This window comes from Lontra canadensis, unplaced genomic scaffold, assembly GCF_010015895.1.
Source record: "Lontra canadensis isolate GAN:19392208 unplaced genomic scaffold, GSC_riverotter_1.0 scaffold2, whole genome shotgun sequence".
NCBI lineage: Eukaryota > Metazoa > Chordata > Mammalia > Carnivora > Mustelidae > Lontra > Lontra canadensis.
In genome coordinates this window covers 6,553,239-6,580,194 of record NW_022630996.1, presented here as the reverse complement: position 1 = coordinate 6,580,194, position 26,956 = coordinate 6,553,239, and the positions used below count along the sequence as shown (strand labels likewise).

General features: G+C 52.6%; 1 protein-coding gene and 1 long non-coding RNA gene across 3 annotated transcripts; one reads left to right on the top strand and one right to left on the bottom strand.

Annotated features, from left to right (window-relative positions):
• Positions 1–5,705: 5,705 nt before the first annotated feature.
• Positions 5,706–22,606, top strand: ADCK2 (aarF domain containing kinase 2). The gene is made up of 8 exons (XM_032867604.1): positions 5,706–6,638; positions 8,853–8,999; positions 11,423–11,551; positions 12,557–12,652; positions 15,352–15,603; positions 16,991–17,119; positions 17,952–18,005; positions 22,182–22,606. Exons 1-8 carry the CDS (start codon positions 5,706–5,708, stop codon positions 22,320–22,322), a joined length of 1,881 nt encoding a protein of 626 aa, XP_032723495.1. The 3' UTR covers positions 22,323–22,606.
• LOC116873696 lies at positions 15,726–26,929 on the bottom strand. 2 transcript variants are annotated; one of them, XR_004383880.1, is made up of 3 exons: positions 26,656–26,929; positions 24,230–24,445; positions 15,726–15,741 (listed from the first exon to the last, which is right to left on the bottom strand). It is a non-coding gene; the product is annotated as an uncharacterized LOC116873696 (long non-coding RNA). The 2 variants fall into 2 exon arrangements; XR_004383879.1 differs by lacking the exon at positions 15,726–15,741 and adding an exon at positions 22,890–23,060.
• Positions 26,930–26,956: the final 27 nt, after the last annotated feature.

Genomic DNA, 26,956 nt, shown 5'->3' with positions numbered 1-26,956 from the left:
CCCTGCTCCTGTCCTCCTCAGGCGGCCCTCTCCCTCCTTCCCTTCTCCATCCTTGGCCCATTCTCTCCTGCCTACAGACAGCTGGACGCAAGTTCCTTCCCAGCCACCACAACCCTCATGGGCCTCCCTCTGAGGAAACCAAACCAAACCAACCATCCCACCCAAACCTCAAACTCGGGTTTGGTTTGTTCTTGGTCCCAATCAAATGTCATCCAGGAGGTGTGGGAAGAGAGGGGGGAGGATGGGAGGGGCCGGCCGGGGCCACCCAGGGAAGGGGTGAGCAGGGCCCAGACTGAGGGCTCCAGGCTCCTTCATCCTCTCCCGCTGTGAGGGGCGGGTCTTTGGCTGAGATCATGCCCCGCCCCCCACTCTCCTCCTCTCTCTGGGTGCTCTGCTGCCTTCTTCCTCCTGTACTGCAAGATGGGCAGCTGTGGGGGCCTGTTAGGGGGTGCTGTGGAGTGAATAACATTTGTCAGGATACCACTGGAAATCTCCATCACTGAATTGGCAAGTAACACAATAACATAATTTTTGCCTAAGAAGCAGCTGTTGCATGTCTATGCCCCTAGCTCTGGAGGGTCATTTTTTTCCCCCCACAAAGAATTAAGGCATTCATAGCTGTACAAGGATTAGTGTGTTTATGACCGAAAGCAAAGAACAAAGTCATGGACATTCCACAGTGTTCACCATCAGGCAGTCTCAAATGTTAGGCCTGCCGTGCCAAATACCCTCTACTCGTATTCTTTTCTGTTCCTTTTGGGAGACCCAGTTGAACATCAGGGAAGGGAACAAGAGTGTGGTGACTGAGATTCTCCTTTTTTGAGTCATGGATTTCTGCGTCTGAGCAGTTCTAGATCTTCTTGTTCACCGTGATCCCAGAACACACTAGGACAGTCGGACCAGATCTGCACGGGGCTGAGGACGCGAGACTGTCCCAGCTTGCTTCTGAGAGCTTTCCCTGACCTCCTTCCTGGCTGGCTAGACAACCTCCTCAAACCGGAGTGGGGTGGGGGGAAGAATCCCCCCAAACATTTTCATCACATGTCATGAGCTGCACGCATGGACTCAAAACCCACCAGCTCATCCCCGCTTGCTAATGTCCCCCCACCCCTGATCTCAACCTTCAGACCTCACTGCCTCTCAGAGGCCATACCTTTGTAGGAACAGGTTTCTGGGAGGCCCTAATATCTGATCTACTTCCTGTCTCTCTCAGATCAACTTAGAGCAAAATAAAAAATACGGCCCTAAAGGCAAGCCAGGTGCCATCTGACCAGCCTAGACAGCAGTGTGGCTTTCGGTTTGGCTACTCTCTTTGGTGGATCTCAGGTGTCTGGAGAGATCAGGCCAGTTGGCCCTCAGGCCATACCCAGCTCCCCGCCTGCTCAAACAGGCAAAGCACAAAGCAGCTGCCAGTTCTCATCCTTTCTGCTGTTTCCTGTATGGCTGAGTGTGTGCCAACCGAAACTAGAGATCGCATAGGAGGCAGGTTCTAGTATCAGCCTCTTTTATCAGTGAAGAAACAGACAAGAAGAGGTAGGTGCCTTGCCCAAGGCCACTGCAAAGGAGTTCCACAGCCCAGAAGGGCCCAGGAGTCTAACAGGACAACCCCTGCTTCTTGGCCACTAGGACCACAGGCGGGAGCCACTGTTTTTCACGTGTCCAGCTTGAGAGCGGGGATGTGGAAGGCCCGGGAGCAGCAAAGCCCAGTGGGAAGGGGCCTCACAGGAGGGCACCGTCAAGCCCCTCATGGAGGAGGGAGGGGACCTGCCCAGGGCACCTGGCATTTGCACAAGGGCAGCTCCTGCCTCTGGGGCATGCTGGAGCAACCCCAGCAAGCCAGAAGGTGGGATGCAGGGGAGGAGAAACTCCCATGACAACCCCACTAAGGAGAAAGAAAGGAGGAAGTGGGAGCCAGGGGGCCCTGTGAGGGAGGGTAGAGGGAGGTGGGCGAGCCTGCAGCAGCCTCCTCTCTCCTCTCCAACATGATCCAGTGTCCTACTTCTGTTTCGGAGAGTTCTACTCTATCAGGCTTGAGGAGTAGCTGGAGGTGGGTGGCCCAGGGCCAGAATTTTCATGCCAGGGGCCCATTCTCTTGGGAGCTGATTGCAAGCCAGGTGTACCAAGCAGGATCTGGGGTGGGGTGGGGATAAGGATGGGGGGAATGGTGAAGGTGGAGGGGTAGAGTCAGTCCTGGAACTTTTTATTTGTCTGACAATCCCCTTGCCTTGGCGGGGTTGGGGGGACCGTGTCTCATCTTTCCCCACAGGGATCCTGGGGCGGGGGTTTGGGCTCTGGAGCCATTGAGCTCAGGGGCTTCCCTTCCCTGATACCGTTTTGAAGAAAACGAGTGTGTGTGTGTTTGAGGGGGGGAATTGTCGAAAGGGTCTCAACAAAGAACTGCCCCCCATGGGAGCTAAGCCCGGTGGTTCTCAGCTAGGGGCAACTTTGCTCCCCAGGAGACACCTGGCGAAATTGGAAGACATTTTAAAGTCATAGTCTGGGGGCGTCTGGGGGCGTCTGGGTGGCTCAGTGGGTTGAGTCTCTGCCTTCGGCTCAGGTCATGATCTCAGGGTCCTGAGATCAAGCCCCACATTGGGCTCTCTGCTCAGCGGAGATCCTGCTCCCCCCCTCTCTCTGCCTGCCTCTCTGCCTACTTGATATCTTTCTCTGTCAAATAAATAAATAAAATATTAAAAAAAAATAAAGTCATAGTCTGAAAATGGTGTGGGGGGTGTGTCTGGCATCAAGGAGGTAGAGGCCAGAGATGCTGCTAAACATCATGCAATGCACAGTTCAGCTTCGCCTCCCCTCGCCCCGCCCCCCAACAAAGAATTATCCTGCCCCAAAAGTGAATCGTGCTGAGGCTGACAAGCGCTGGTTGCTGAGCCACCGTTGCCCATCTCTATCCCCTTCCCCGGGAGTCTTGAACAAGTACTTGCCCGGCATCGCATCTGCTCTGTAACAATATTACGTGGGAAATGCTAAAATCACAGGCACTTGGATCCTGTGAAAAGATAAGCACGGCCAAGGGGGCCTTTGCGCGCCCACCCGAGTCTTCTTCGCGGGGTCTGGGGACGCGGAGGGAGCGTCGGTTCGCTGCACGAGAGAATGGTGCCACCTAGTGGTACCGGGGTTAACAGCAACAGCGGGAACATCTCCAAGAACTGCAAACTATTTATAGGCTTAGCTGCGAAGAAAATTTCTACGGAAGAAAAACGGTGACCACCCAAATGAGAATAAAAAGAGGCTATTTATTCAGAGATTTCTATAGCAAGGAAGTCAGCCACCATCACTTGCACGTGGCAGAGACTCAAATACCGGTGGAGACTCAAATGCTAGATTTATAGAGGAAACTAAAAGACTTCAGGTGTGCCCTGCTTGGAGGTTTTTGGCTCCAGGCAGCTGGAGGCCTGGGCATCCTCTGTGATCGGTTTGGAGAAGATATTTGGCTGTCTCTGGTTGGTCCTGAGATGGAAGTGGAGGATGCAAATTAGAGAAGTTGGCAGTCATTGATGGAGTCCTGACTATCCCCGGCAGGCAGAGGGTCCAAGTTCTACTGTCCTGTATCTTGCCAGTGTCTGTTGTGTATCGAGTCTGTTCGTGCTGTTACTAATCCTGAACCAGATTACATAAAATGACCCATGTGAGAAGCAGCTTGACTGCAGGCCAACATCTGTGATTTTTAAAGGCTGCCCTTACAGATTCTGAGTTAGGGTTCATATTTGATAAAACGGTGTGATTTTGCTGTCCAGGTGCCTTAGTATGGATGACATCATTCTCCTCACTGACAATCACATGGGGGCCCCAGGAATCCCTCAATGTCACCTACTTGGGTGACTAGAGCTCCTCTCCCCTCTCCCCACCACTACCATTGGCAACACCACCACCATCACCACCTCTAACAGGAGGCTATGGCCCCTACTACCCCTACCATCACCTCTGTTTCTCTCTCCCTTGCTGTTTAGAGCTATATGACCTTCCTTTGGTTCTTCAAGGTTAAAACAAACCAACACCCCTCCCCCACAATGCTTCACACTCAACTCCTTCCTCTTGAGGGCTTTATTCTTTACACATCTGAATACCCTCCCACCCTTCCTCTCCAAAGTAGCTGCCATCCTCGGGGGCTCTCCCAATTCTTCAATTCTTTCGTGCTCTTGCCACACTGGAATGGCACATTATGCGTTCCCCTGTGGGGTCTCCCTCATGAGTCATCAGCTTGCAAGGGCAGAATGTGTGTCTCTGTGTGTCTCCAAGGCCCAGGGCCCAGCATGATACTTAGTTCAATAATATTATGAAGCCTTGATAATAATAGATTCTGCTTAAGAAATATGTATCGGGCTCAAAAAGTATTGGCTAAACGAATAAGCATGGTCTTTCAGGAGCCACTCTTCAAGGTCCAAACACATTCCCCAAATCAATGCTGCCTGGAACTCCCGGTCCAGGGGTAACTTTTCCCCGTCCCTCCTCACATTCTCCTTAGCTGAAAACCCAGCCTGTGTGCAGAACGGGCTCTCAGCTCACCGCGCGTCTCAGCGTTTCCACGCCTTTTGTAAGGAAAGCTACAGAGATGTCGGTGGAGACTGACAGGCACGGGGGAAGGGGAGGGCACACAGGGTGCCTTAGCATTTGGCATTAAATCTATTTATGGAATCCAGGACCCCAGGGCCAGGTTAGCCTCTGAGTCCGCGCCGCTTCCGCTTTAAGGGGCGGAGCCCGAGCGGGCGGGCGGGGCGCTCCCGGAAGACTCGGCCCCCGCGTCCTTCGCGTCGGATCCCCCGCCGGCCGAGCGCCCTCCGCCGCTCACCGCGGCCGGACTGCGGCCGCCTGACTCCGGCCCTCCGCGCCCCTCTTCCCCACCCTCCCCAGCCCTCTCTCCCCGCTCTCTCCGTTCCGATCGCCTGCCCTCCGCACACCCTTCCCGCTGTCGGCGTCCGGATCCTCGGACCCTCATCTTTGAACCTCTGCACCCCTCATCTCCCCGCCCCTGGCTCTTCCCCACGGCTGTACCGGGTCCCCGGGTCTTCGGCGGTTCGCACTGCCCCCTCCCCCACGCCGCGGCTCTCAACCCTTTGTCCCTGGTGTACCTTCCTTCTTGCCCCGCACCACCCTTGCCTCCGCCTTCCTCCTGCTCCCGGCACCCGGGTCCTCCGCACCCAGGTCCTCCGCACCCACATCCACCCCCACCCCCACCTCCACCCCCGCCCAGCCTCTCCGTGCTCTGGGTCTCGGCGGGTGCCCGGGCACCCGCCCGGGTTCGGGTGACCCTGCGGTCGCCAGGCTCTGGCTCCGCCCGCGCGGCCACCTCGCGCAGGTCGCGTCTCCGCTCAGGGCCTGGCCGGGCGTCTGGCTGGGCTCCTTCCGCTGTCACAGTGGGTGCGGTTCTGAAAGCCCCCGAAGGCGCAGCCGGCCTCGGGTCTTAGGTCTAAGCGAGGTACCGGGAGGCAGTGGGGTGCGGAGCGGGGACCGAGGGGCCGGGCTGCGCGGCCTAGGGGGCGCGCCCTGCAGAGCCAGACTGCGCATAGCCTGCCCACACTTAGTCTGCACGCAGGGTCTGAGCGGCGCGGGGTCTCGCTGGTACCCCACTTTTACGTGGGATACTCAGCTGTGACCCTGGACTTGTGTCAGCCTTGCCTAAAGCGTGAACATAGATGGGTGCCCTTTAAGTCGAGGGCAGGCAGCCTAGGCCCGAGGACCTCTCGAAGAGGATGGTGACCCCCTGGCGCTTCTCCGTCAGGGTCTGCTTGTCGCACCTAAGGGGTTTTGAGCTCAGAAAAGAACTCGGCCTTTTAAGATCATCTGGGTGCTCTCGTAATGCCAGACTCTGTTGGCTTCTGCTCGGTACTTTACCCAAACTTATCTCAACCTATGGGGACACTGGTGAGGGGGCCCCTGAGAGCGCATGCCAGCGAAGAGCCAGCTGGAGTGACCTAGCTGAAAATGGACCACTGGAGAGAGTCTCCCAAGAGGTGCGGCTCGGAGGCCTCTTTCTGCACCTCCGCATCTGGCTGCGGGCTGGGGCTCTCTTGATGAAATTCTTCCCTCTCCTTCTCTTCTATCCCCTCACCTACCTGGCTCCCAGCGTCTCCAGCCTCTGGCTCTACCTGCTTCTGAAAGCCACGGAGACTTCAGGCCCAACCTACATCAAACTGGGCCAATGGGCCAGCACCCGGCGTGATCTCTTCTCAGAGGCTTTCTGTGCCCAGTTCTCCAAGCTGCATGTCCGGGTGACGCCCCACCCTTGGACTCACACAGAACACTTCCTGCGGCAGGCGTTTGGGGAAGACTGGGGGAAGGTCCTCTGCTTTGAGAAGAAGGAACCTGTGGGTTCAGGCTGTGTGGCCCAAGTGTACAAAGCACGTGCCAATCCTGCCTTCCTGGAGAATGATAGTGTCCGGAGACTTGCTAAGGCCTCCCGCCTGCAGCCTTCTTCGGAAGCTGGGGCAGTCGGGAGGCTGGGAGATCTCTTTGGACCCCCGGAGAAGGGGTGGGGGTTTCAAGGAAGTCTTGCTGACCAGTCCTTTCTAGAAAGGCTGCTCCTCCCTGAAGCTGACCTGGTTGGATCAAATGCAGTCGTGTCTCAGTCTTTAGCACGTGCCCACCGACCTGAGCCAGATCACCTCATCCCTGTGGCCGTGAAAGTAAGTGCTTGGATGGCTTCAGCAGACACTTTCTGTCTAAAATTTTACCATGTCCATAGAGCTGTCCCGGGTCAGGCACCCCCATTTGCAAATCACCCCACATTGCTTTCTGCTGATTTTTCTTAGCTTGACTTTTGTTTGTGTGCCTATGCTGTGCATCCTGTATTTCTTGGTTTGAGGGAGTGGCTGTGTGAAGAGGGTTTGGGATCTGTTGCCTCTGTGGGTGGAGGAACCACTACTCAGCTGACCTGCTCCTCTGGGGTGAGGATAAGTCAGAGAGTCTCAGACGTGCTGGGGCGAACCCAAGATGGCAGTATTCATTTGTACAGAAGTGGCTTCCTCCTGTCACTTTTCTTTTCTAGTCACCCCTGCCTGGGATCCATCATTTTTTTTTTTTTTAAAGACTTTATTTATTTATTTGACACACAGAGAGAGAAATCACAAGTAGGCAGAGAGGCAGGCAGAGAGAGAGAGGAGGAAGCAGGCTCCCCGCTGAGCAGAGAGCCCAATGCAGACTCCATTCCAGGGCCCTGAGATTGTGACCTGAACTGAAGGCAGAGGCCCAACCCACTGAGCCACCCAGGCGCCCTGGGCTCCATCATTTTTGTCTCTGCCCTCTTCCATCCCGTTCAGCATGGTCCCAGGTCTCCGGCAGACCCCGGTGGCAGGTACCCTTGATGCCTCTCTTATACCTCCTTGGAAACAGCCCTCTCTTTGCACCTACTGAATCATTCTTTCCAAGGCCTGAGGCCTGGCTTTTTTTTTTTTTTTTTTAAGATTCTATTTATTTGCCAGAGAGAGAGAGAGCAAGCGAGTACACACAAGCAGGCAGAGTGGTAGGCAGAGGCAGCAAGAGAAGCAGGTTCCCTGCTGAGCAAGGAGCCCAATGGGGGACTCGATCCCAGGCTGCCGGGATCATGACCTGAGCCGAAGGCAGCGGCTCAACCAACTGAGCCACCCAGGCGTCCCTAAGGCCTGGCTTTTTATAAATGCTGCCAGTGATTCCCATGAGCAGGCATGTTTGGGGAATACTGGACCAAAATATCCTCCGCTCTGTGGTATACTAAGGGAGTGGATGCCAGCTGTGTACCAGGACAGGTGCCAGTCATGGTAGACACATTATTTAGTCTGCAGTAGCTGCCTTTGAGGTAGGCATTGGCTTAACTTGTATCTCTATATATCGCCGCTTTGTTCTCAGCTTTTGAAAGGACTTGATGTGGGGGAGCGGGTAAGGACTATTATCTCCATGGTCTGTTTTGTTTTGTTCTTAGATTTTATTTATTTGAGAGAGAGAGAGAGAGAAAGTGTAAGAGAGAGCATGAGCAGGCGGGAGGGGCAGAGGTAGAGGAAGAAGCAGACTCCCCACTGATCAGAGAGCCCAATCCTAGGACCCCAGGATCATGACCTCAGCTAAAGGCAGACGCTTAACCACCTAGGCACCCCATCTCCATGTTTTAAAAAGTGGAGGGGCGCCTGGGTGGCTCAGTGGGTTAAAGCTTCTGCCTTCAGCTCGGGTCATGGTCTCAGGGTCCTGGGATTGACCCCTGCATCGGGCTCTCTGCTCAGCGGGGAGCCTGCATCCCTCCCCCCACCCCCCAGCCTGCCTCTCTGCCTATGTGGTCTCTGTCAAATAAATAAATAAATAAATAATCTTTAAAAAGTGGAACAGGAGGCTGAGAGGTTGATATCTTGGCCAGTTTCAGACTGGGAAAGAGTTGTAGAACCAACAGGCATTTGAAAGCAGACTCTTTCCATCCCACCTCAGTGCATCCTTGCTGGGGTTCTGTGACTCTTGATCCTTCTCTGACTCAGGCCCTGGTACTGACCCAGTACCTGGTGTGCTCAGCAAAATGCAGATTCTTGCCCCATCCCCAGAGTCGGTGATGCAGTAGGTCCTGGAGAAGGCCTGGCCGTCCACTTCTGGGCACTCCACGGTGACTCTGATGCACACTAAGGTTGGGAAGCCGCTGACCTAAACTTAAGGTATTTGGAAGGAAAAGCCAGCCTGTTCTTTCCAGCAAAGCCAAGTGCAGCCCGGAGGGGCTGGCCCTGGCGTCTCAGCGGAGGCACGCGGGGGCAAAGGAGGCAGGAGCTTCCCAGGTGTTGGGCCCACATCCGTTCTGCTCTGATGAGAAGCTGGCTTGGCTTCCCGGTGCTGGGCCCCGGTCCCATCTGGGTGATCGTCCCCTCCCGACGCCTTCCTGTCCCTGGCAGGTGCTGCACCCCGGCTTGCTGGCGCAAGTACAGATGGACCTGCTGCTGATGAAGATGGGCAGCCGCGTCCTGGCGCTTTTGCCGGGAGTCAAGTGGCTTAGCTTGCCCGAGATCGTGGAGGAATTTGAGAAGCTCATGGTCCATCAGGTGAAGTCTCCTTCCCTCAACTGCAAATCGCATGTCACCTAGTTCTTTCCATCCGCTGTTCAGCAAATGCTGAATGGCTGTGGGATTTCCCAGCGTGTCACAGCCGGCGTGGTGTGATAGTGGGGTAGGCAGTGGTAACTGGTGGAACAAGGAACGCCGGATGCCACAAGGCGATTTCTTGCTTGTAGCAAAGTTCCGTGTGGGTGAACGGAAGGAGGGAGAGGGAAGTCTACTCCATAGTGACTCGGGGACCCATTTCCATCCCAAGGTGGGCACGACCATCTTCAACCCGCATCATCTCGGGTCCATGCGGAATGGGCAGCAGGTCACGGAGGATCCGGTCCGGGATCTGGGGCCTTCCTAGTCCACAGGCCAGGGCTTGACTGCCACGACCCAGTGTGACTGCGCGTGTGCTTGGGAAGCCTTCTTCCTTAGCTCGTGGCAGGGAAGTGGGGGGCTGTGGTGAGGCCTTCAGCATCACTACCTGGGCCACGGGTGGCCGCTGAGCTCCCGGGTGAGAATTTGTGAACTCTAGCACGGTGCCTTTGCTCCGTTTCCAGGGCTCTTGAGTAGACAGGGCCCTCCATCCTGTCCAAGACCCTTAGAATCCTTGTTTGAGTAACAAGACTTGGGGAACACACTTTGGGGGAGGTCAGGGCTCCAAGTAGGGAACTGGCCTGGCTCCCCGTTGGAGAGTGTGAAAGTCGGCAGTCTTTCGGAAGCAAGGTGCTAGGTCCTCATTTATGTCCTCTGACGTAAGGTTTTAAGTCCCAGGGATGCATTTTAATGTTTAAAAGCTTTGCTGTATGCTATGAAATAATGTAGTTTTGTATTTAAAAGAAGGTTACAAGAGAGAAAATAGCTTCTACTCCCACAGCCATCTCCACAGTACTGTCAGTCCCACCAGCCATGCGAGCTTTGGTTCCCCTTCTAGAAGTCGGATGGACAGCACGGGGTGACGAGTGCGATTTTCTCGTCCGTGAGGAATGTATGGTAGGCAGAGGCTGCTGAACCGTAAATATCTGCAAGTAGCGCTGATCTCAGAGACTCCTGTAGAAGTCCCTGTAGAAGTCCCTGTAGAAGTCTCTGCAGAGGTCTCTGCAGGTTCAGTTGGGTTCCGCTGGGGCCCAGACAGGAAGTGGTCTTTCTGTCTTGAGGGTCAAGGCTCCTCCCCAGGATCAGGCTGATTCTTGGGAGGGGTTTACAGACTAAATAGGGAAGAACATTCCCGTTAGAGGGAATAAGGAAGGCAAAGGAGAGAGGGGGAGGCTCAGGTAGGATGGGATGTCGAGCGCCATACGGACTGGGGGAAGCTAGAGTTCAGGGCCGGAGAGTTCATGGGAGGCACAAGAGATGGATCTGAAGAGACAGCTGCCTTGGATGTCATCCTCAAGAATTTAGACTTCATCCTGCAGGTAGTAGGGGGGCACCCCGCAGAAGGGTTAGAGAGAGGGATGGCGGGAGTCAGGGAGCCCCACTCAGGTGCCTGTTACGGCCGGTGTCCGGTGACTGGTTGCCAGTCAGCTTGGGACCCGCAGAGGGGTAGAGCGGGGGAATGGATCTGAGCGTGCTGAGATCTGAGATCCACTGTTAGTGGCCCACTGTGTGGGTGCCACGAGAGAAGAAGGAATGTGCAGTGACTCCCAGGCACCTGGCAGGTGGGGCCAGTAAGTTCTGTTTAGACATGGTGTTTAAGGGGCTTTGGGCTTCTGTGAAGCTTCAACTTGAAGAGAAGTGTGGAGCTGCTGGCGGGGTCTGGCCAGGAGATCGCGGTCCTGAGAGGAGTTGTCAGCTGAGGGTGGGAGGGGATGGAGCACGGGAGCACAGGCTGGCCAAGGGCAGCTGCTAAGAGAACGTCCGCGCGTGGGGGGCACACACAGGAGGAAGGGCTGGGAGACCAGACTGAGAGCAAACGGCTGGAGGCCCAGGGAGGATCATAGGGGGAAGTAAACAGCAGGTGCCAGGAGGACAGCTGTTCAGAAAGAAGGGGGTTCTCAGTGGCACCAGTACCGGGTGCCCCGAGAGGTCATTAGGATCAAGATGGGAGTGGTCCCTTGAGTCTGGCAAGCAAAAGGCTTGCTGAGTGTAGGGAGCAGTGCAGTGGGCCTAGGGGAGCAGGCCGCTGGAGAGCCATGGAGGTAAACCCCTGGGATGGGGGAAGGGCTGCAGGGGCTGGAGTGAAGCGGGGTGAGCAGAGAGGGAAGGGCCTGGAGGCAGGTAAGCCCAGGTGCTACAGGGGTGTCTGCAGCTGTAGCTTCCAGAAGTTCCTGGAGGCCAGACCGCCCTTCCAGGGTTTCCTGGGGCATTCTGCAGGTGGGGAAGGGGAGGCTGGTGGATATGGTGACTGGCTAAGCTCTATGGTGATGTAGAGGCTGCTGCCCCGAGCCCAGATCACCTCTCGTCCCCTTTCCACATCTCTCTAGATCGACCTGCGTTATGAAGCTCGGAATCTAGAACACTTCCAGTGCAACTTCCTGAATGTGAATTCTGTCAAATTCCCCACCCCCCTGCGTCCCTTTGTCACCAGGGATGTCTTGGTGGAGACTTACGAAGTAAGTGAGAGCTTGCTTCCTGGGGCTGTGCCTTCTACTCAGGGCTGGTCCATCTCCGCTTTACCTGGAGGCTTCCATCTGAAAAGACAAAAGCCAAGAAAGCACGGGATTACTGTCCATAAAGCTGAGGGGAGTTTGGATACAGCACGGGCTGGGGAGGCTGTGTAGGGAGGTGGCTGGGAGTCTGGACGTGGCCTCAGACTTTTCTGGACTTGAAAACCTTTCCATTTTATTTGCTGGTGATGTCAGTTTCCTCCTGTGTAACAGTGGGTGCCTGTCCCTGCCTCTCAGGCTTGTCCCAGGAGTCAGTGACACATTGAATGCAAAACGCCTTCAGAGTTCGCACAGGGGAAGTACTCAGCAGTGGCCTTAGCTGTTGCCTGGTCTGGTCCTTTGTAAAACTGCTAAGGTTTGATCCAGGGAAGTGACACGAAAGGCCCATGTTACTGGCTATGTGACCTTGAGGAAGTTCCTTAAACTCTCTGGGCTTTAGTTCTTCTCTTTGCCACTGCGGAATAACAAGACCGATCTCAACGGGCACTTGTCTCAGTGGATAAATAACTAACCTACATGAAATGGTTATTTACTTTGTCCTTCCTTCTCTTTCTCCCCTTTCTCTCCATTTTCTTGCTCGAGGTCACAGAGCTCACTCATGGCCTTGTTGGCTGATTGCTGATCAGAAACTAGCTCTCCTGAGCCCCGCTCCTTGTCTTCTCTGATGACATTACATCTCTGTGGGCAGCAGAGTCACGGGTTTCCTCCAGAATAAACCGAGGGGAATCGTTTTGTTTTTGTTTTTGTTTTTGAGAAGTGTTACCTAACGGAAAAGCGGGCAGGTTCAGATTAACTTGTGGATGACAGATTCAGAGGGATCGTGAGGAAGGGAAAACTCTTTGGGAAGAGTAAGGATGGCAAGGCAGCGGGATGGGTCATGTGGGGGTGGGGAGCAGGGCACTGGGTGTGCCGTCCGGGGTCCAGCTCTTTCTCCCCTGACATTCCTTAAAGGAGAGCGTGCCTGTGTCCAGTTACCAGCAGGCGGGGATCCCCACTGACTTGAAGAAGAAGATTGCCCGGCTGGGGATCAACATGCTGCTGAAGATGGTGAGCGGGCTGGGAGGGAGCGCTCTGGCCCTGCATGGGGTCGTGGGGAGATGGCAGAGACGCTGGTCCTGGTCGGCTGTCAGGGTTGGGGGGGGTGAGCAAAGCAGCAAGCCACCACGTTGAGAGTCTGCTCCAGAGATAGCGGAGCCTACCAGAACGCCCCTTCATTGTACGCCTTTCTGTTAAGCACGGCATCCGGGGCGTGCACCGGTCACCATGCCGGGTGCTGCGGAGCGGGGAGCCAGACCCAGGCCCTGCCCAGGTTGCCTGTGGTTTGGACAAACAGCCAGAGACGCCGCGCGCTCAGTGGTATTTCGTTCATTTGTCCAGCAGCTGAGCCCCCGCTCTGTGTCCTGCCCAGAATTAAGTGCTAGGTAGACGGCAATGAGCGAAACGGATCTGGTTACAATGTTCCTGGAACTACCATTCCCTGGGAAGACAGGCCACAGATCAGTAAAGGATACACAGGGACCATAGGGTCATTCGGGAGGGGCCCGTCCTGGCCTCGGGGTTTGGCTGGCACGGGTGACAGTGGCCGGGGGCTAGATGGCTCGTTGTAGGCAGGAAAGGGGATGAGCGTCCCGGTCTGGAAGGCGCAGGAGCTGGGTAAGAAGGAACAGGTGCGTGGTTGAAGTGGGAGGAAAGGACCCATGTGACTGACGTGGCACGGTGAGGGCAGAGGCCGGTGGCCACAGTGGGGAAGAGGTGAGCACAAGAGGGAGCGGGCCCAGCCTCTACCTCTAGCCTCGAGTGGAAAGTCAGCCACCCCCGACTCAGGACTGTGCCGGGAGAGCTGGGTGTCCGCCCGGTCGGCGCGTGCTGTTTTACCATAACTCTTTGTGGTGGGAGTTCAGTGGGGAACCAGGCCCCAGGGATCCGAGGGGCACCTTGGGCCAGAGGGGAAGCAGCAATGGGAGCAGCTACGGGAGAAGCAGCACCAAGCAGCACCCAGGAGACAGGAGATCATGACAGGCTCCAGATGGCAGGATCGAGGACGGGGGCGAAAGCTGGGGGGCTGAACTGATAGTCATGCGCCAGGCGGTTCAGCCCTGGGGTCAGCCAGTGTTTTGTACCTCTAGCCGGCAGGCGTGCCAGCCCTGGGTTCTCTAGTTCTCAGGATTTCCCAGAGCAGCAGCCATTCTCACCTCCTTCAGAGCCAGAACCCAGGACCAGGAGGGTGTCTCTGGGGCCCTGGGCTGTGGCAGGAGATGTCCCCAAGAGAGCCTCTGTAGCGGCAGCTCTCTGCACCCTCCCCTGGGGCTCTCCTTCCCCTTGGGAAGGCTTGCTGGTGGTTTCTGACCGCAGAGATGACCTTTCACAGGACGCACATTCCTGTCCCACAAAGTCACACCTGACTTCTGTCCATCATAGTCGCTGGAGCTTTCTTTCCTGCTTAGGAGGTTCAAAGCCACTTCCCCCTGCACACCCGATTCTGTGTGCCAGGATGGCTGTTGGTGTCACGGTTAGGCTTCACTATGATGGGCAGAGGGAGGTCATGGAGGGGAAGTCTGATTTAGGAAATGTTTTTGTTTTTTTTTTTTAAATATTTTATTTATTTATAAATAGGAAATGTTTTTTTTAAAAACGTAGTTCTGGGGCGCCTGGGTGGCTCAGTGGGTTAAGCCTCTGCCTTCCAAGGTCATGATCTCAGGGTCCTGGGATCAAGCCCCGCATTGGTCTCTCTGCTCAGCAGGGAGCCTGCTTCCCCCTGTCTCTCTGCCTGCCTCTCTGCCTACTTGTGATCTCTCTCTGTCAAATAAACAAATAAAATCTTAAAAAAAATAAAAAGGTAGTTCTGTGGGGCACCTGAGTGGCACAGTTGGTTAAGAGTCTCCCTTCAGCTCAGGTCATGATCCTGGGGTCCTGGGATTGAGCCTCCCACCCCAGTCCCCGTTCAGCAGGGAGCCTGCTTCTCTCCCTCTCCTTGGTGCTCCTTCTGCTATGCTCTCATTCTGTCAAATCAATCTTTAAAAATAAAATAAAATAAAAATAAAAAGGTAGTTCCATGCATTTTAAGAACTTAGAATTTGGGGAAAATCTTCAAGCAATGGGTAGATAATTATTCTGAATTAGATTATTACTTCTAAAATCACAGAATAAAACTAAGTCCAAGTTCAGGTTGTGATTTCAGGGTTGTGATATGAAGCCCCACATCGGGCTCTGTGCTCAGGGCAGAGTCTGCTTGTCCCTCTCCATCTCCCATTGCCTCTCCCCCTGCTCATGTGTGTGGTCTCTCTCTCTCTGTCTTTAAAACCAATCCATTAATCAATCTTAAAATAAGTCCTTTAAAATGCAGTTCAGTCTTTGGTTTTTCATGTTCCCTTATAATCTTTTTATTTTTATTATTATTATTTTTAAAAATTTTATTTGTTTGAGAGACAGTGAAAGTGAGAGAGATCACAGAGGGAGAGGTTGAACAGGGAGCCTGATGCAGGGGTCAATCCCAGGACTTTGGGATCATGACCTGAGCCAAAGGCAGATGCTTAACCTGAAATTATTTTTTTCTTAAAAATGTGAACCTGGCCTGTCCCAGGACAACTTCTGAATGCATGACATAAGCAGTGAAGCTTTATGTACTCCACCATCGTACTCAATCCCTGGGCACTTACTGTCACCTTGGAAGCTTTTCTGCAAATGGCCTGGTGCCGCTGGGGCGGTGAGGGTTGCCTCTGCCTTGAATAGTGCCGATCTCCTTCCAGATATTTGTGGACAACTTTGTCCATGCAGACCTCCACCCGGGGAACATCCTGGTCCAGGGCGCCGACGGTCCTTCCAAGAGTCGAGAGGCACCGCTGCAGCAGATGGATGTCTGCGACACGCTGGTGGTGGCCATGACCCCTGCCCGCTGCCCGCTGCGCCTGGTGCTGCTGGATGCCGGCATCGTGGCGGAGCTGCAGGCCGCGGACCTGAGCAACTTCCGGGCCGTTTTCATGGCTGTGGTGATGGGGCAGGTGAGCCCCAGCGGGCCTGCGGGAGCTGGGGACGATCTTTCATTGCAGGACGACTCTGCCCTTGTCAATCTTGCAAATGCCTGTGTTTGCCACAGGTGCTCCTGCTGGACATGGGTGGAATCAGCGAGAGGGGCAGGACTGGGAGGGAGAAGGAGAGAGGAAATGAAGCCATCTAAGGGGTCTTTAGTCAGAATGTGCTGATGCCCGTGGGGGACACCTGTTCCAAGCAGCTCAGGGTTTGGGATGAGGGGAGGAAATGACTCCAGCCCGAATGCTGTTTTGTACCAGTAGGTTCTCTTCCCTCACCAGCAGGCCTGTGGGTGGTCATTGGGAACACTGGCCTCTTGTCTGAGTAACCATCAGGCTGGTGAGAAGCAGCAGTACAGAGGACTTCCGATCCAAGTGGGGGAAGGTCCCTAGGAATCTGGATTGGTTTTTGACTCCCGACCCCGTGGCTGCGAGGGGCTTCGGTGGTTAAGAATTATTATTTGCAGAAAGGGATTCGGCACAACCTCTACTGAGTCAACTTAAAGTATGATGTCAAGAGTGACCATGAAGAAACCCTCCGACCAACTGGTGTGGAATTTTCCAGCAAGAAAGACCCTGGCAAAGAGAGAACTGTTTTTGTTGTTTTAAAGGCAGAATTCAGGGGAGCCCCTGCTTATTTGGGAGCCTTCTGAGGGGACAGTCCAAAGGCTTGAGTCTGAGACAGTTGAAAGTGTCCCCCGAGTCAAGGTTAAACACTGAGGTCCAGTGGCAGGTGTGGGGGGGGGCATTCCCCTGCACAGATTGGGATGAAGGAAAGTTACAGCCAGAGAGAAAGAGTTCGGCTCCCGGGGCTGCACTGTGGGAGGTGAAAGGCTCTGGGAGTGACTACTAGGGTGTTCAGGGAGACTAGGAGGCTCTGGTCTGAGGGTGCCCAGGGTGGAGCAGGAGGAGGAAGGCTGGAGCACAGAGGCTGGGTCAGGTGTGAGGAGGGAATTCTCCTCAGCCAAGAAGAGTGCCCACAAGGCGAGTATGGCCGGTCCAGTCCAGAGGCAGGTCCCAGCGACTCTGGGGATAAGGCTGGTTCGTCAGCAAGGCCTCGTGGAGCGTGAGTGGCAGGACGCTGGCTTCACCGCCGTGCCCTGCGCGGCTGGTGAAGGCGGAGGAGATGATGGTGAAGGAGATGGCTGTAATAGCATGGGGGGGGCTCCCACCAATTTCAAAGTCTCTGTCGGTTACCATGTATTCTGGATGGGGTGAGATTAAAAAGGGATGGGTGGTCAGAGGCAGGATGGTTGAAACCTTGGGTGGAAGCAACTGGGATAGGAGGAAGTCTGGGCAGAGTGTCTAGTGTTATGACCTCTCTTGACTCTACCAAGTTCCTTGCCTTCACGTCTTGTAGGGCCAGAGAGTGGCCGAGCTCATCCTGCATCACGCCCGGGCCAGCGAGTGCAGGGACGTGGAGGCGTTCAAGGCTGAGATGGCCACACTGGTGACCCAGGCCAGGAAGAACACCATCACCCTGGAAAAGGTGAACAGGCCGCTCGACGGGTGGAGGCGTGGTGGTGTTTACCACCCCGGCTCTTGGATGGAGCAAAGGTCGAAGGTAGACCCTCTTTATGGGAGAGGTCTCAGGCAGCGTTGAGTTTTAAGGCAGATGAAGGGCAAACCTGTCCTCTGCCTGCGTCTTCTGGGTGTGAGCAGGTCCCTGGCATCCCTGACTCTCAAGAGTGGCTCCTTGACCTGGTGGCTGCTGGCACAGTGGCATTTATAGTGCCGTAACCCCTCCCTGTCCCCGGTGTAGCCATTCTACTGCTTCACCTGGGAGCAGTGGCTCAGCTGAGCAGGGAGGGAGGGAGGACGAAGGCTCCTGAGCAGCCAAAGGACATACCTAACATTGCTGTTCTTTATTTACACGTGAACAGAAGCCCAGTGTGTGTTTTAGCCACAGTTCTAGCAAACTTGACTTTTTTCTCACTGAGTGCACGGTCTACACTAGCAGGAGCGAGTCAGAGCAAGGAGTGAGCCCCCGGTAGTGAGGAGTGGTGGCTGCACCCCGGCCCTTCCCATCTTATGGATTCGGATGGGATTTCTGTGTGTGCTGGAGTGATGGGAGTGGTGGGGTAGCAGGGCCTCGAGGCTCAACTCCGCCAGGGAGTTGAACTCACTAGTGCGATGGGAGCCACGATGGTGTGTGTGCGGTCCTTTCTTGAATTTGTCGAACAGTTGGTGTGTGTGTGTGGGGGGCGGTGGTTGTGAGTGTGGGTGTGAGCGGGTGTGGGTGGGAGGATGGGGAGGGACGGGGCTGGAAGGGAGAGGATCAGTGGACGGGCCTCTGCAGTCAGTTTTATTCTGTTTTCCAGCTTCAAGTTTCCAGCCTTCTGTCGAATGTCTTTAAGTTACTGATGACTCACAAGGTGAGGCCCCTGGCGGAGTCGAGCTCCCATGCTCTGGTTGGGTTGGTGGGGAAGGGTCTGGGGAGGCAGGAGGGGGGCCGCAGGGTGCTGAGAGGGACCTCTCCTTCAGGACACCTCAGTTGTGCAAACATTTTCTGTACTAGTCCGTTTGTGGGAAGGGTGTTGTTTCTGTTTCTTGACATGGTCACGGCACGACCACAGTTGGTCGTGGTACCTGTCAGTCTAGCAGTCTCAGTACTTGTGATCCCTCACTGAAGGAATATGTTTTTACAAATGCAAAAACTGACTAATTCAGGCTTTCCATACCTCTTCCCTCCTCAGTTCACATCACTGATCCTTAGTCTTAATGTAAGTCATGCTTAGTTCCTGGCTGGGGTCGGGGCAGCCCAAGAGGATGTGCCTCTTGTTCTGGTGCGTTTGGAGGTCGCAGGGGGGCTGTCTGGGCCTTTGCCTCCTGGCCCAGTCCCTTGGAGGGAAGTGGCCTCATGGTTCTTCACCTCGGCCTTCACCTCAGGCTCTGTCTCCTTGTGACAGATGGCGGTCTGGGGCCACTCTCCAGGGTCAAGCTGCAAGCCGAGGGTGGAAGGTGTTGAGGGCAGGGTAGGTTCTCCTCTGAAGATGGCCTCTCCCGTTGCTTCTCTTGAGGTTCTGCAGTCTGATAATGAAACTCTGCATGGGAAAGGCAGCTTTTTTTTTTTTTTTGGAAATTACATTAAATATTTTTGATTAAACTTCTAATTTTGGAATAATTGTGGACTCACATGCAGTTGTAAGAAATAATACAGAGAGCTCCCGTGTATCCTTTACCCAGTGTCCCCCAGTGGTAGCATCTTACAATATTGTAATGGGCACTGACATTGATATAATCAAGGTACAGAATATTTCCATCAAAAGGCAGCTATCTGATAAGGATTGTAACACACAGCTGAGAGTCAGAAGGGTGTGTGGCCTAGTGCCATCATCTTACAGGAGGCATGATGGAGGCAGGGTGGTCCGTTTGCCTCCCTGGGCCTTGAGGGCGGAGCCCAGACCTGACACACAACCAGGGGGTCTCAGTCCTGTGCTCCTCCTGCCGCTCCGCTCCTGCTCTGCAGCGGCTGTGTGCTTGGAACAAAACCGACACACAGCCTTAGGGCTTCCCCAAGTATGCCATGGACTCGTGGGGTAACTGGTCCAGCAAGCCCGTGTGGGATGCCTGCCACCTGGCATCGGTCGTGCTGGGTGCTTTTCATCCAGTGTCTCATTCAAATCTCAGGACAGTCCGCCGGGGCAGGTATGATCTCTGCCATATTAGCTGCACGAAGAGATGGGCCCCGAAAGGTTAGGTGGCTCCCCACGTCCCACCAGCTGTGCACAGCAGAGCCACGGTCTGCAGCCGTCTCTGGCTCTAGGGTTGCCTTTGTTGGTGGGGTTGTGGTAAAAAGCTTTATGCTTTCCAAAACTTTTGACAAGTTCTGTTTTAAAAATGACTTTAATATCATGGTGGGTTTGGGAAAAGCTTTAATCATTGTTAGGTGGAGAGAAACAGGAGTGAACACACACTCCTGGGAGTTCGGTTGCACGCAGTGTGGAGCGGGTAGCCGAGGCTCACACTCCCCAGCGCCGGCCTGCACGAGCCGCTCCCAGCCCCCAGAGCGGGCCGGAGGACTGGGAGAGTCGTCGTGGGGGTGTACGCTGAGCTCCCTCTCTGCACCCCATAGTGCCTGATTTAGCTGTGTCATACTTGTCAGTATCCCTCTTAAGCCCCTCCACATTCCTCATGGCAGACACCGAAGCCAAGAGGCCGGGCAACAAGCCCGCGGCCACATGGCCCCTGTGCCAGGTTCAGGATCCGGGTGCTAGCAGTCTGACCACAGAACCCGGACTCATTCGGCTTTGTCCTCCTGCCTCCTGTGCTCCAAGTCCCGACACGGCCTTCCCGAGACACAGTGGGGGACACAGTGGGTAGAAGCTCCCTAAAGCTTTGCCATTCACACTGCTGTTCCCGGAATGGAAGAGCAGAGAATGTCTGGTACAAGGACTGTGTTCTAGGTACTTCACTCGGTGTTTAGCTTTTTTAAAAACTTAAAACATGTTTACTTACAGTTAAAAATACATATACAGAATTTACCCTACTTCCGGTGCACAGTTCAGCAGTGTCCACCATATGCACATGGTTGTGTGGCAAATCTCTAGAACTTTCTCAACTTGCAAAATGGAAACTGTATCTATTGAACAACTCCCTATTAATTTCTCTCTCTTCTCGGCCCCTGGCAACCGCCATTCCACTTTCTGTTTCCATGATTTGGGTGACTTTAGTTATCTCGTATAAATGGAGCTGTGCAGGATTTGTCCTTTTGTGCCTGGATCGTTTCCCTCACCATGATGCCGAGGTTTATCTGGATTGTAGCATGTCGCAGGATTTCTTTCTCAAGACTAAAGAATATTCCATAGTGTGTGTGTATACTGTATTTTCTTCATTCGTTCATCCATCCGTGGACATTTGGGCGACTTCCATCTCTTGGCTATTATGAATGATGCTGCCGTGAACACAGATGTGCAAGTGTGTCTTTGAAGACCTGCTTTCAGTTCTTTTGTGTATTTACCCAGAAGTGGGACTGCAAGACTATATGGCATATTCGTGTTTTTTGAGGAAGCTCTATACTGCTTTTCCACACAGGATTTTACGTTCCTGGCATCAATATACAAAGGATCTGGTTTTCCAGATCCCCACCAACACTTGTCGTTCTGACGATGGTCATCCTAACAGGTGGGAGGTGGCATCTCATTGGGGTTTTGATTGCATTTTCCTAATGATTAATGATGGTCAGCCTTTGTTGGCTTGCTGGCCATTTGTATGTCTTTTTTGGAGAAATGTCTATTCATGTGGCACTTAATTTTTTAATGAAATATTTGTTAGAAACACAGAGTAGAAAGAATACAGCAAACACTGAAGAACTCAACACTCAGCTTAAGAATGAAAACATTTGGGGCGCCTGGGTGGCTCAGTGGGTTAAGCCTCTGCCTTCAGCTCAGGTCATGATCTCAGGGTCCTGGGATTGAGCCCCGCATCGGGCTCTCTGCTTTGCAGGGAGCCTGCTTCTCCCTCTTCCTCTGCCTGTTGCTCTGCCTACTTGTGCTCTCTATCTCTCTGTCAAATAAATAAATAAAATCTTAAAAAAAAAAAAAAAAGGAAAGAAAGCAAGAAAGCATTTCCGGTGGTGTTGAAGCACCATTTAACTCCCCAGACAGCTTTTCAGGCCTAGCTCTCTTCCCCCTCACACAGTGGCCTTGAGCAAGTCACTTAACCACCCTGTGCTTGAGCTTCCTTTTTATAGAATGGGGATGATGATAGTACTTCTTTTTTTGTTTAAAGATTTTATTTATTTATTTCACAGAGACACAGTGAGAGAGTGAACACAAGCAGGGGGTGTGGGAGAGAGAGAAGTAGGCCTCTTGCTGAGCAGGGAGTCCGATGTGGGGCCTGATCCCAGGACCCTGGGATCAGGACCTGAGCCAAAGGCAGACACTTAACGACTGAGCCACCCAGGTGCCCCATATGATAGTACTTTTAAGAATTAGTTGAGTATTTCACTTAAATTGCTATTACTATTAACCTGGCTCCAAAGGGGAAGAAGTTGGGGTGCCTGGTCTGCCTTTGGCTCAGGTCAGGATCCCAGGGGTACTGGGATGGAGCCCCGCATCAGCTCCCTGCTCAGCAGGGAGCCTGCTTCTCTCTCACCCCTGTGCTCACGCTTTCTCTTGTTCTCAAATAAATAAATAAATAAAATCTTTTTAAAAAAGGTGGGGGGAGAAGCTCTTCTGTGTTTGAGCAAAGCCATTTGAGCGTAGTCTCAAGAGGCTACTGCAGATCTTGAAGAATGACCCTCATGTAGATTTATAGTTTCTGGTTTAGCTATGAAATATTCATTGTATTATTTTTAAGTCATTCAAACATACACACACCCACCCCTAGAGAAGTACACGCTGCATCCCCCAGATTTTCCCTTAATATTTCTCGTACATGGGAGGTTGGTTGAGTAGATGAGATGGTGGGGAGAACGATGAGGTAGGGGAAAGAGTGTCAGGTAGATGGTAGAAGTCCCAGCAGGCTTACAGTGGACAATCACATGGTCACCCAGGATACCATCTCTAGATCAGAGGGCTTTAGAAAGAACCAGTCTTTTTCTGTTTCAGGTAAAGCTTGAGAGCAACTTTGCCTCCATTGTGTTTGCCATCATGGTGTTGGAGGGCCTTGGCCGCTCACTGGACCCCAAACTGGACATCCTGGAGGCAGCAAAGCCCTTCCTTCTGAAAGGACCAGCGTTCCCCCGCTGACCGCAGCAGTGGGCGTGCAGTGGGCCTTCGTCTCAGGACTAAAGGCCACTTCTGACAGCCTCTCCTGTGGCAGCCTGAACATTTTAAAATTGGGATGCATGGAAGGCATACCACATTTTTTACCCTGACTTGGTTTCAGGCATCTGTTTTAAAAGCTTTGGGTTACTTAGGGGAAGTAAAGGGAGGGAAGACTCCTAGCCATTCAGTCATGGATGCTGGGCCTGGTGTTGGGGATAATAATGTTCTGTGGAGGAGGACAAATAAACTGAGTTATTTTGTTTTCTTGTTTTTGTCTCTTCTCTTTTTAACCCTGTCTGCTTCCGGATCAGGTGGGTCCTGCTGGGTGTTCCGTGACTCTGAGATTTAGGTTGGAAAGTGTCACAGAATCCTCTAGACCCATGGCTTCCAAATATTTCTGATTATGTACCCTACTGGTGAAATACATGTATTTACATGTATATGCGCATATACAGGTCCTACCACCACTAGAAATCTCTGGAGGCACAGTATTTACTTTGGGCAAATTTTGCTGTACTTCAAAATTATCTTGATAATTTTAAATATTTTTTGATGATTTCCTGAGCAATTTTTTTACAAGGTAAAATGATACCAGGGACAGGAGCAGAATGGGCTCTGCCATTTTCTTCAAGTTCCCCTGTAGTCACATGTTAGCGTTCAGACTGCAGTTTCTCTGAGTCATGTTCAGCCCCTTTTCCATTTGTCTGGAGTCAGTTTTGGCTAATATTAACATAGAGATAATAAAATCAGTATTTCCCGTTAAACAGGGCTTGAATCTGCAGTAGCGCCCCAGCGACACCCCAGCAAAGGATTAAGGCGGCCACTGCCCACCTTTCTGCATGGGGTCCACTCACAGGCAGTGGGCGGTCCATACGGACTGTGGGTGCCAGGGTCAGCTGGTGGAGTAGGTACTAGTAAAGCTTAGTTTCTTTCTTCCTTTCTTTCGTTTCCTTCCTTCCTTTCAGATTTTATTTATTTATTTTGAGAGAGAGAGAAAGTGTGAGCAGAGGGGAAGGGAAGAGGGAGAGAAAGAAGCTGACTCCCCGCTGACAGGGAGCCTGAAGCAGGATGCGGAGCTTGATCCCAGGACCCTGAGATCATGACCTGAGCCAAAGGCAGATGCTTAACCAACTGAGCCACCTAGGCGTCCCTAGTTTGTTTGTTTCTTTCCCTTCCTTACTTTTTTTTTTTGATAAGAAATAGCATTTTCGGGGCACCTGGGTGGTTCAGCCATTAAGTGTCTGCCTTTGGCTCAGGTCATGATCCCAGGGTCCTGGGATTGAGCCCCGCATCCGGCTCCCTGCTCAGCGGGAGGCCTGCTTCTCCCTCTCACACTCCCCTTACTTATCTGTCAAATAAATAAATAAAATCTTAAAAAAAAAAAAAAGAAATAGCATTTTCTCCTACATCCCAGTGGACTCCCTTGCTTGCTTTGGAGACCACTGCTCTAAGTAGTGAGTGAAAGTCAAGCTTTCTGCTCTCTGGAAGTTCTGCTCTGACCACAGGACTAGATTCTTCCATTCTTTCCTTCTCAAGAATTCCTTTCTGTCTTTTAGGAAGCAACTAAGGTTTAGTCAGAGGTTCATTTGGGGCGGTTTTTTTCAAAGAGCTAGGGTGGCTCAAGGTAGCTGGGAGGGGGCAGTGGCACCGTTTCGTTCCTTCATGGACACTCCGGCCAGACACAGGGCAATTGTGTCAAGTGCACATATGCTGTGAGGTGACAGGGGCATAGGCACAGAGCGGGCACTGCCCTGAGTCCACACCAGCACTACTGAGCTTTAACTAAAAGCCAATCGGTTTACTCACACCACTGTGACACTTATTAGTTATCTATCAGTGCCTACAAACTACCCAAAACTTAGTGGCTTGAAAACAACAAAACTTAGTACCTCACAGTGTCTGCAAGTCCAAAATCTGGGTGCTGCTTCCCGGGCCCCAGCTCAGGGTTTTGCTCGGGCTGTGGGTATCTTGAGGCTCCACAGGGGTGGGTCTGACGCCAAGCTCATTCACAGGGTGGTTGGCACAATTCAGTTCCCCATGGACTGTTGGACCGAGGGCCTCAGTTCCTCAGGAAATTTTACAGCAACAGAAAATGAACACAGGCTCTATGGAACAGAAGAAAAATGGGCAACAGATATGCTTTAATATGGATAATTTGCTTATTTTTAAATTAAGCACATTAAAAAGGCAAAACTTGATTCATAAAGTCATCTTCTTAAGGAGAAAAGGCTATGGCTACTTCCTTGGCTGAACATGGAACCTGATGTGGGGCTCGATCCCAGCACCCTGGGATCATGACCTGAGCCGAAGGAAGATGCTTAACCGACTGAGCCACCCTGGCACCCCTGTGGAATAGGTTCTTGATTTGGGGTTAGGTGCTCTATGTTAGGTCATTTAGAGTCTGTCTTTCGTTAGCAGTTGTCAGTTTGTTAACACTTGACTGGGAATTTGATTCATCATGTAGCCGGTGAGAGCTCAGTGTCAGGGTTTGGCATCCTTCCCCTCACCTTCTGAAATGCATCCTTTCAAATGGGGTGCTCATCATGGGACACCTGGGCGGCTCAGTTGGTTAAGTGGCTGCCTTCGGCTCAGGTCATGATCCCAGCGTCCCGGGATCGAGTCTCACATCGGGCTCCTTGCTTGGCAGGGAGTCTGCTTCTCCCTCTGCCTCTGCTGCCACTCTGCCTGCCTGTGCTCTCTCTCTCTCTCAATCTCTCTCTGACAAATAAATAAATAAAATCTTAAAAAAAACTAAGTATTTAAATTAAAAAAATGGGGCGCTCATCTGAGAACCCAAAAGAAGCCACCCAACCCCTAGCAGCCATCATGCAACCTGCCTAAAGCAGTAAAGGATATTTGCCCTGGGAGTTCTTAAAGCATGTCTGCAGAATGAACGTGCATCCCTGCTACATAGTCAAAATAGTTTACTGATTGGACCCTAAACTTTCTATAGTAAAAAAAAACAGAATTTGTAATGTAAGACATTAAAGCCAAGGACCCCACAAGTGATCTATAAAACAATATTAAGTGCAAGCAAGTACTGAAGTTAAAGTGTTTTTTTTTGTAATTCAGCAAGAAAGATGGTGAGGGTGAGGATGGATTTTAATTCGCCAGAATCAAGGTTTTGCTGCTTAGGAAGGGAAGAAATAACAAAGCATAAACATTTCCTGAATGTGTGGTGTGGGCCAGGTACTCTCTTAAATGACTCCCACTCAGATGGGGTTCCTGATACTCAGAGAAGTAGAGTGACTTGTCCAGATTCATAGAACTATTTACTGAAGTTTGAACTCTAGATATTTTGGCCCTTTTTGTTTTTTTTAATTGTTTAAGCTGTGCCTTTTTCCCCCCCTTGGCCTTGACATCATAAATTCATTCTTTGCTGGGATCAGGGAAGTTGTGTAGCCTGGGGAGTGAGCTGCCAAGGAAGGATGATGGAAAGCCCTGTCTTCCCAAATCAAGAACTTCCTATCTTAGTGGCTTGTTCATGTCACTAGAAAGGGTAAGTGATGAATGGTAGCTCAAAGAAAGCTATGCTAGTGTATCAACTAGAAAGTCAACTTTTATGGAGAAGAAAGTGGATTCTCTCCTTCAATTTATATAACAAGTTAGAAGTTAGGATGGCAGGACAACAGGAGAGAGTCCTACAGGGCCAGAGGGTTAATTAACAGGCTGTTCAGAAGGCCGCAGGGAGTGTAATCGTAAGCTTTACCTGAGCCTAAGTCCACGGAGAGAGATTACCCCGTTACAGGGCACCTGGAGACCCACATCTTGGCACAGAAGGACAGGTGTCATTTATAGTCAAGGCACTCAACTCCCTAAACTCCCTAAGTACCCTATTTTTCTTGCCTGAGTGTGACCTCTTCAGTGTTTAGCTGAAGGAGCACATGATCCATTTCAAATTGAAATCCCCAAGGTGTGAGGCTGGCAGGCTAACTTTATAATTTAATCAAACCTGGAACTTTTTTAGGAAAGCTGTAACCCACGCAGCAGTAAAGACCCTAAGAATTTGCGGGAGTGACGTGGGGTGGGTATCCAGAGAAGCTCAGAGTCCATCCAGGATTTACTAGAAAGCACTATGTAGAGAAAAAGCCGAGAATCCAGGGCGTGGCTCAGGATCAGGGAATCAGAGCGCGGCGTAAACCGGAGGCCACGCTTAAATGCAGATTCCTCGGCCCTACTTCAGACTGCAGAGGATCTGAGGTCGGGCTCCTCAGGTGAATGTGATGCCACCAGCCCACGTAGGAATATTTGGGAACCACCGATGGACTACCGGCCCGTTATCAAGTTTGCAGAGAAACAGTAAGACAATGAAGACCTTATAGAGGCCGTTGTGAGCCTCTTGCAGGAGAGGAGAGTACAAAAGACTAGCTTTGGGGACGTCCTCTGGTTCAGAGGGTCCGGCGGCCTCGAAGGGTCCGGAAGGCAGTTAACTCAGGCGCAGCAGGCAGAGGAGCGGGCGGAGGTGGGAAAACACCACCTAGATCAGCAGTCGGGGAGGAGCGAGAGCCGACTCAGTGCTGGTTTCTAAGCACACCCGTACAGAGGTTCCTAGAACCGAGCCCGAATCCCGGCGACCCGATTACCGCTTCCCTCCCCGCGTACAACACCTTCCGCGG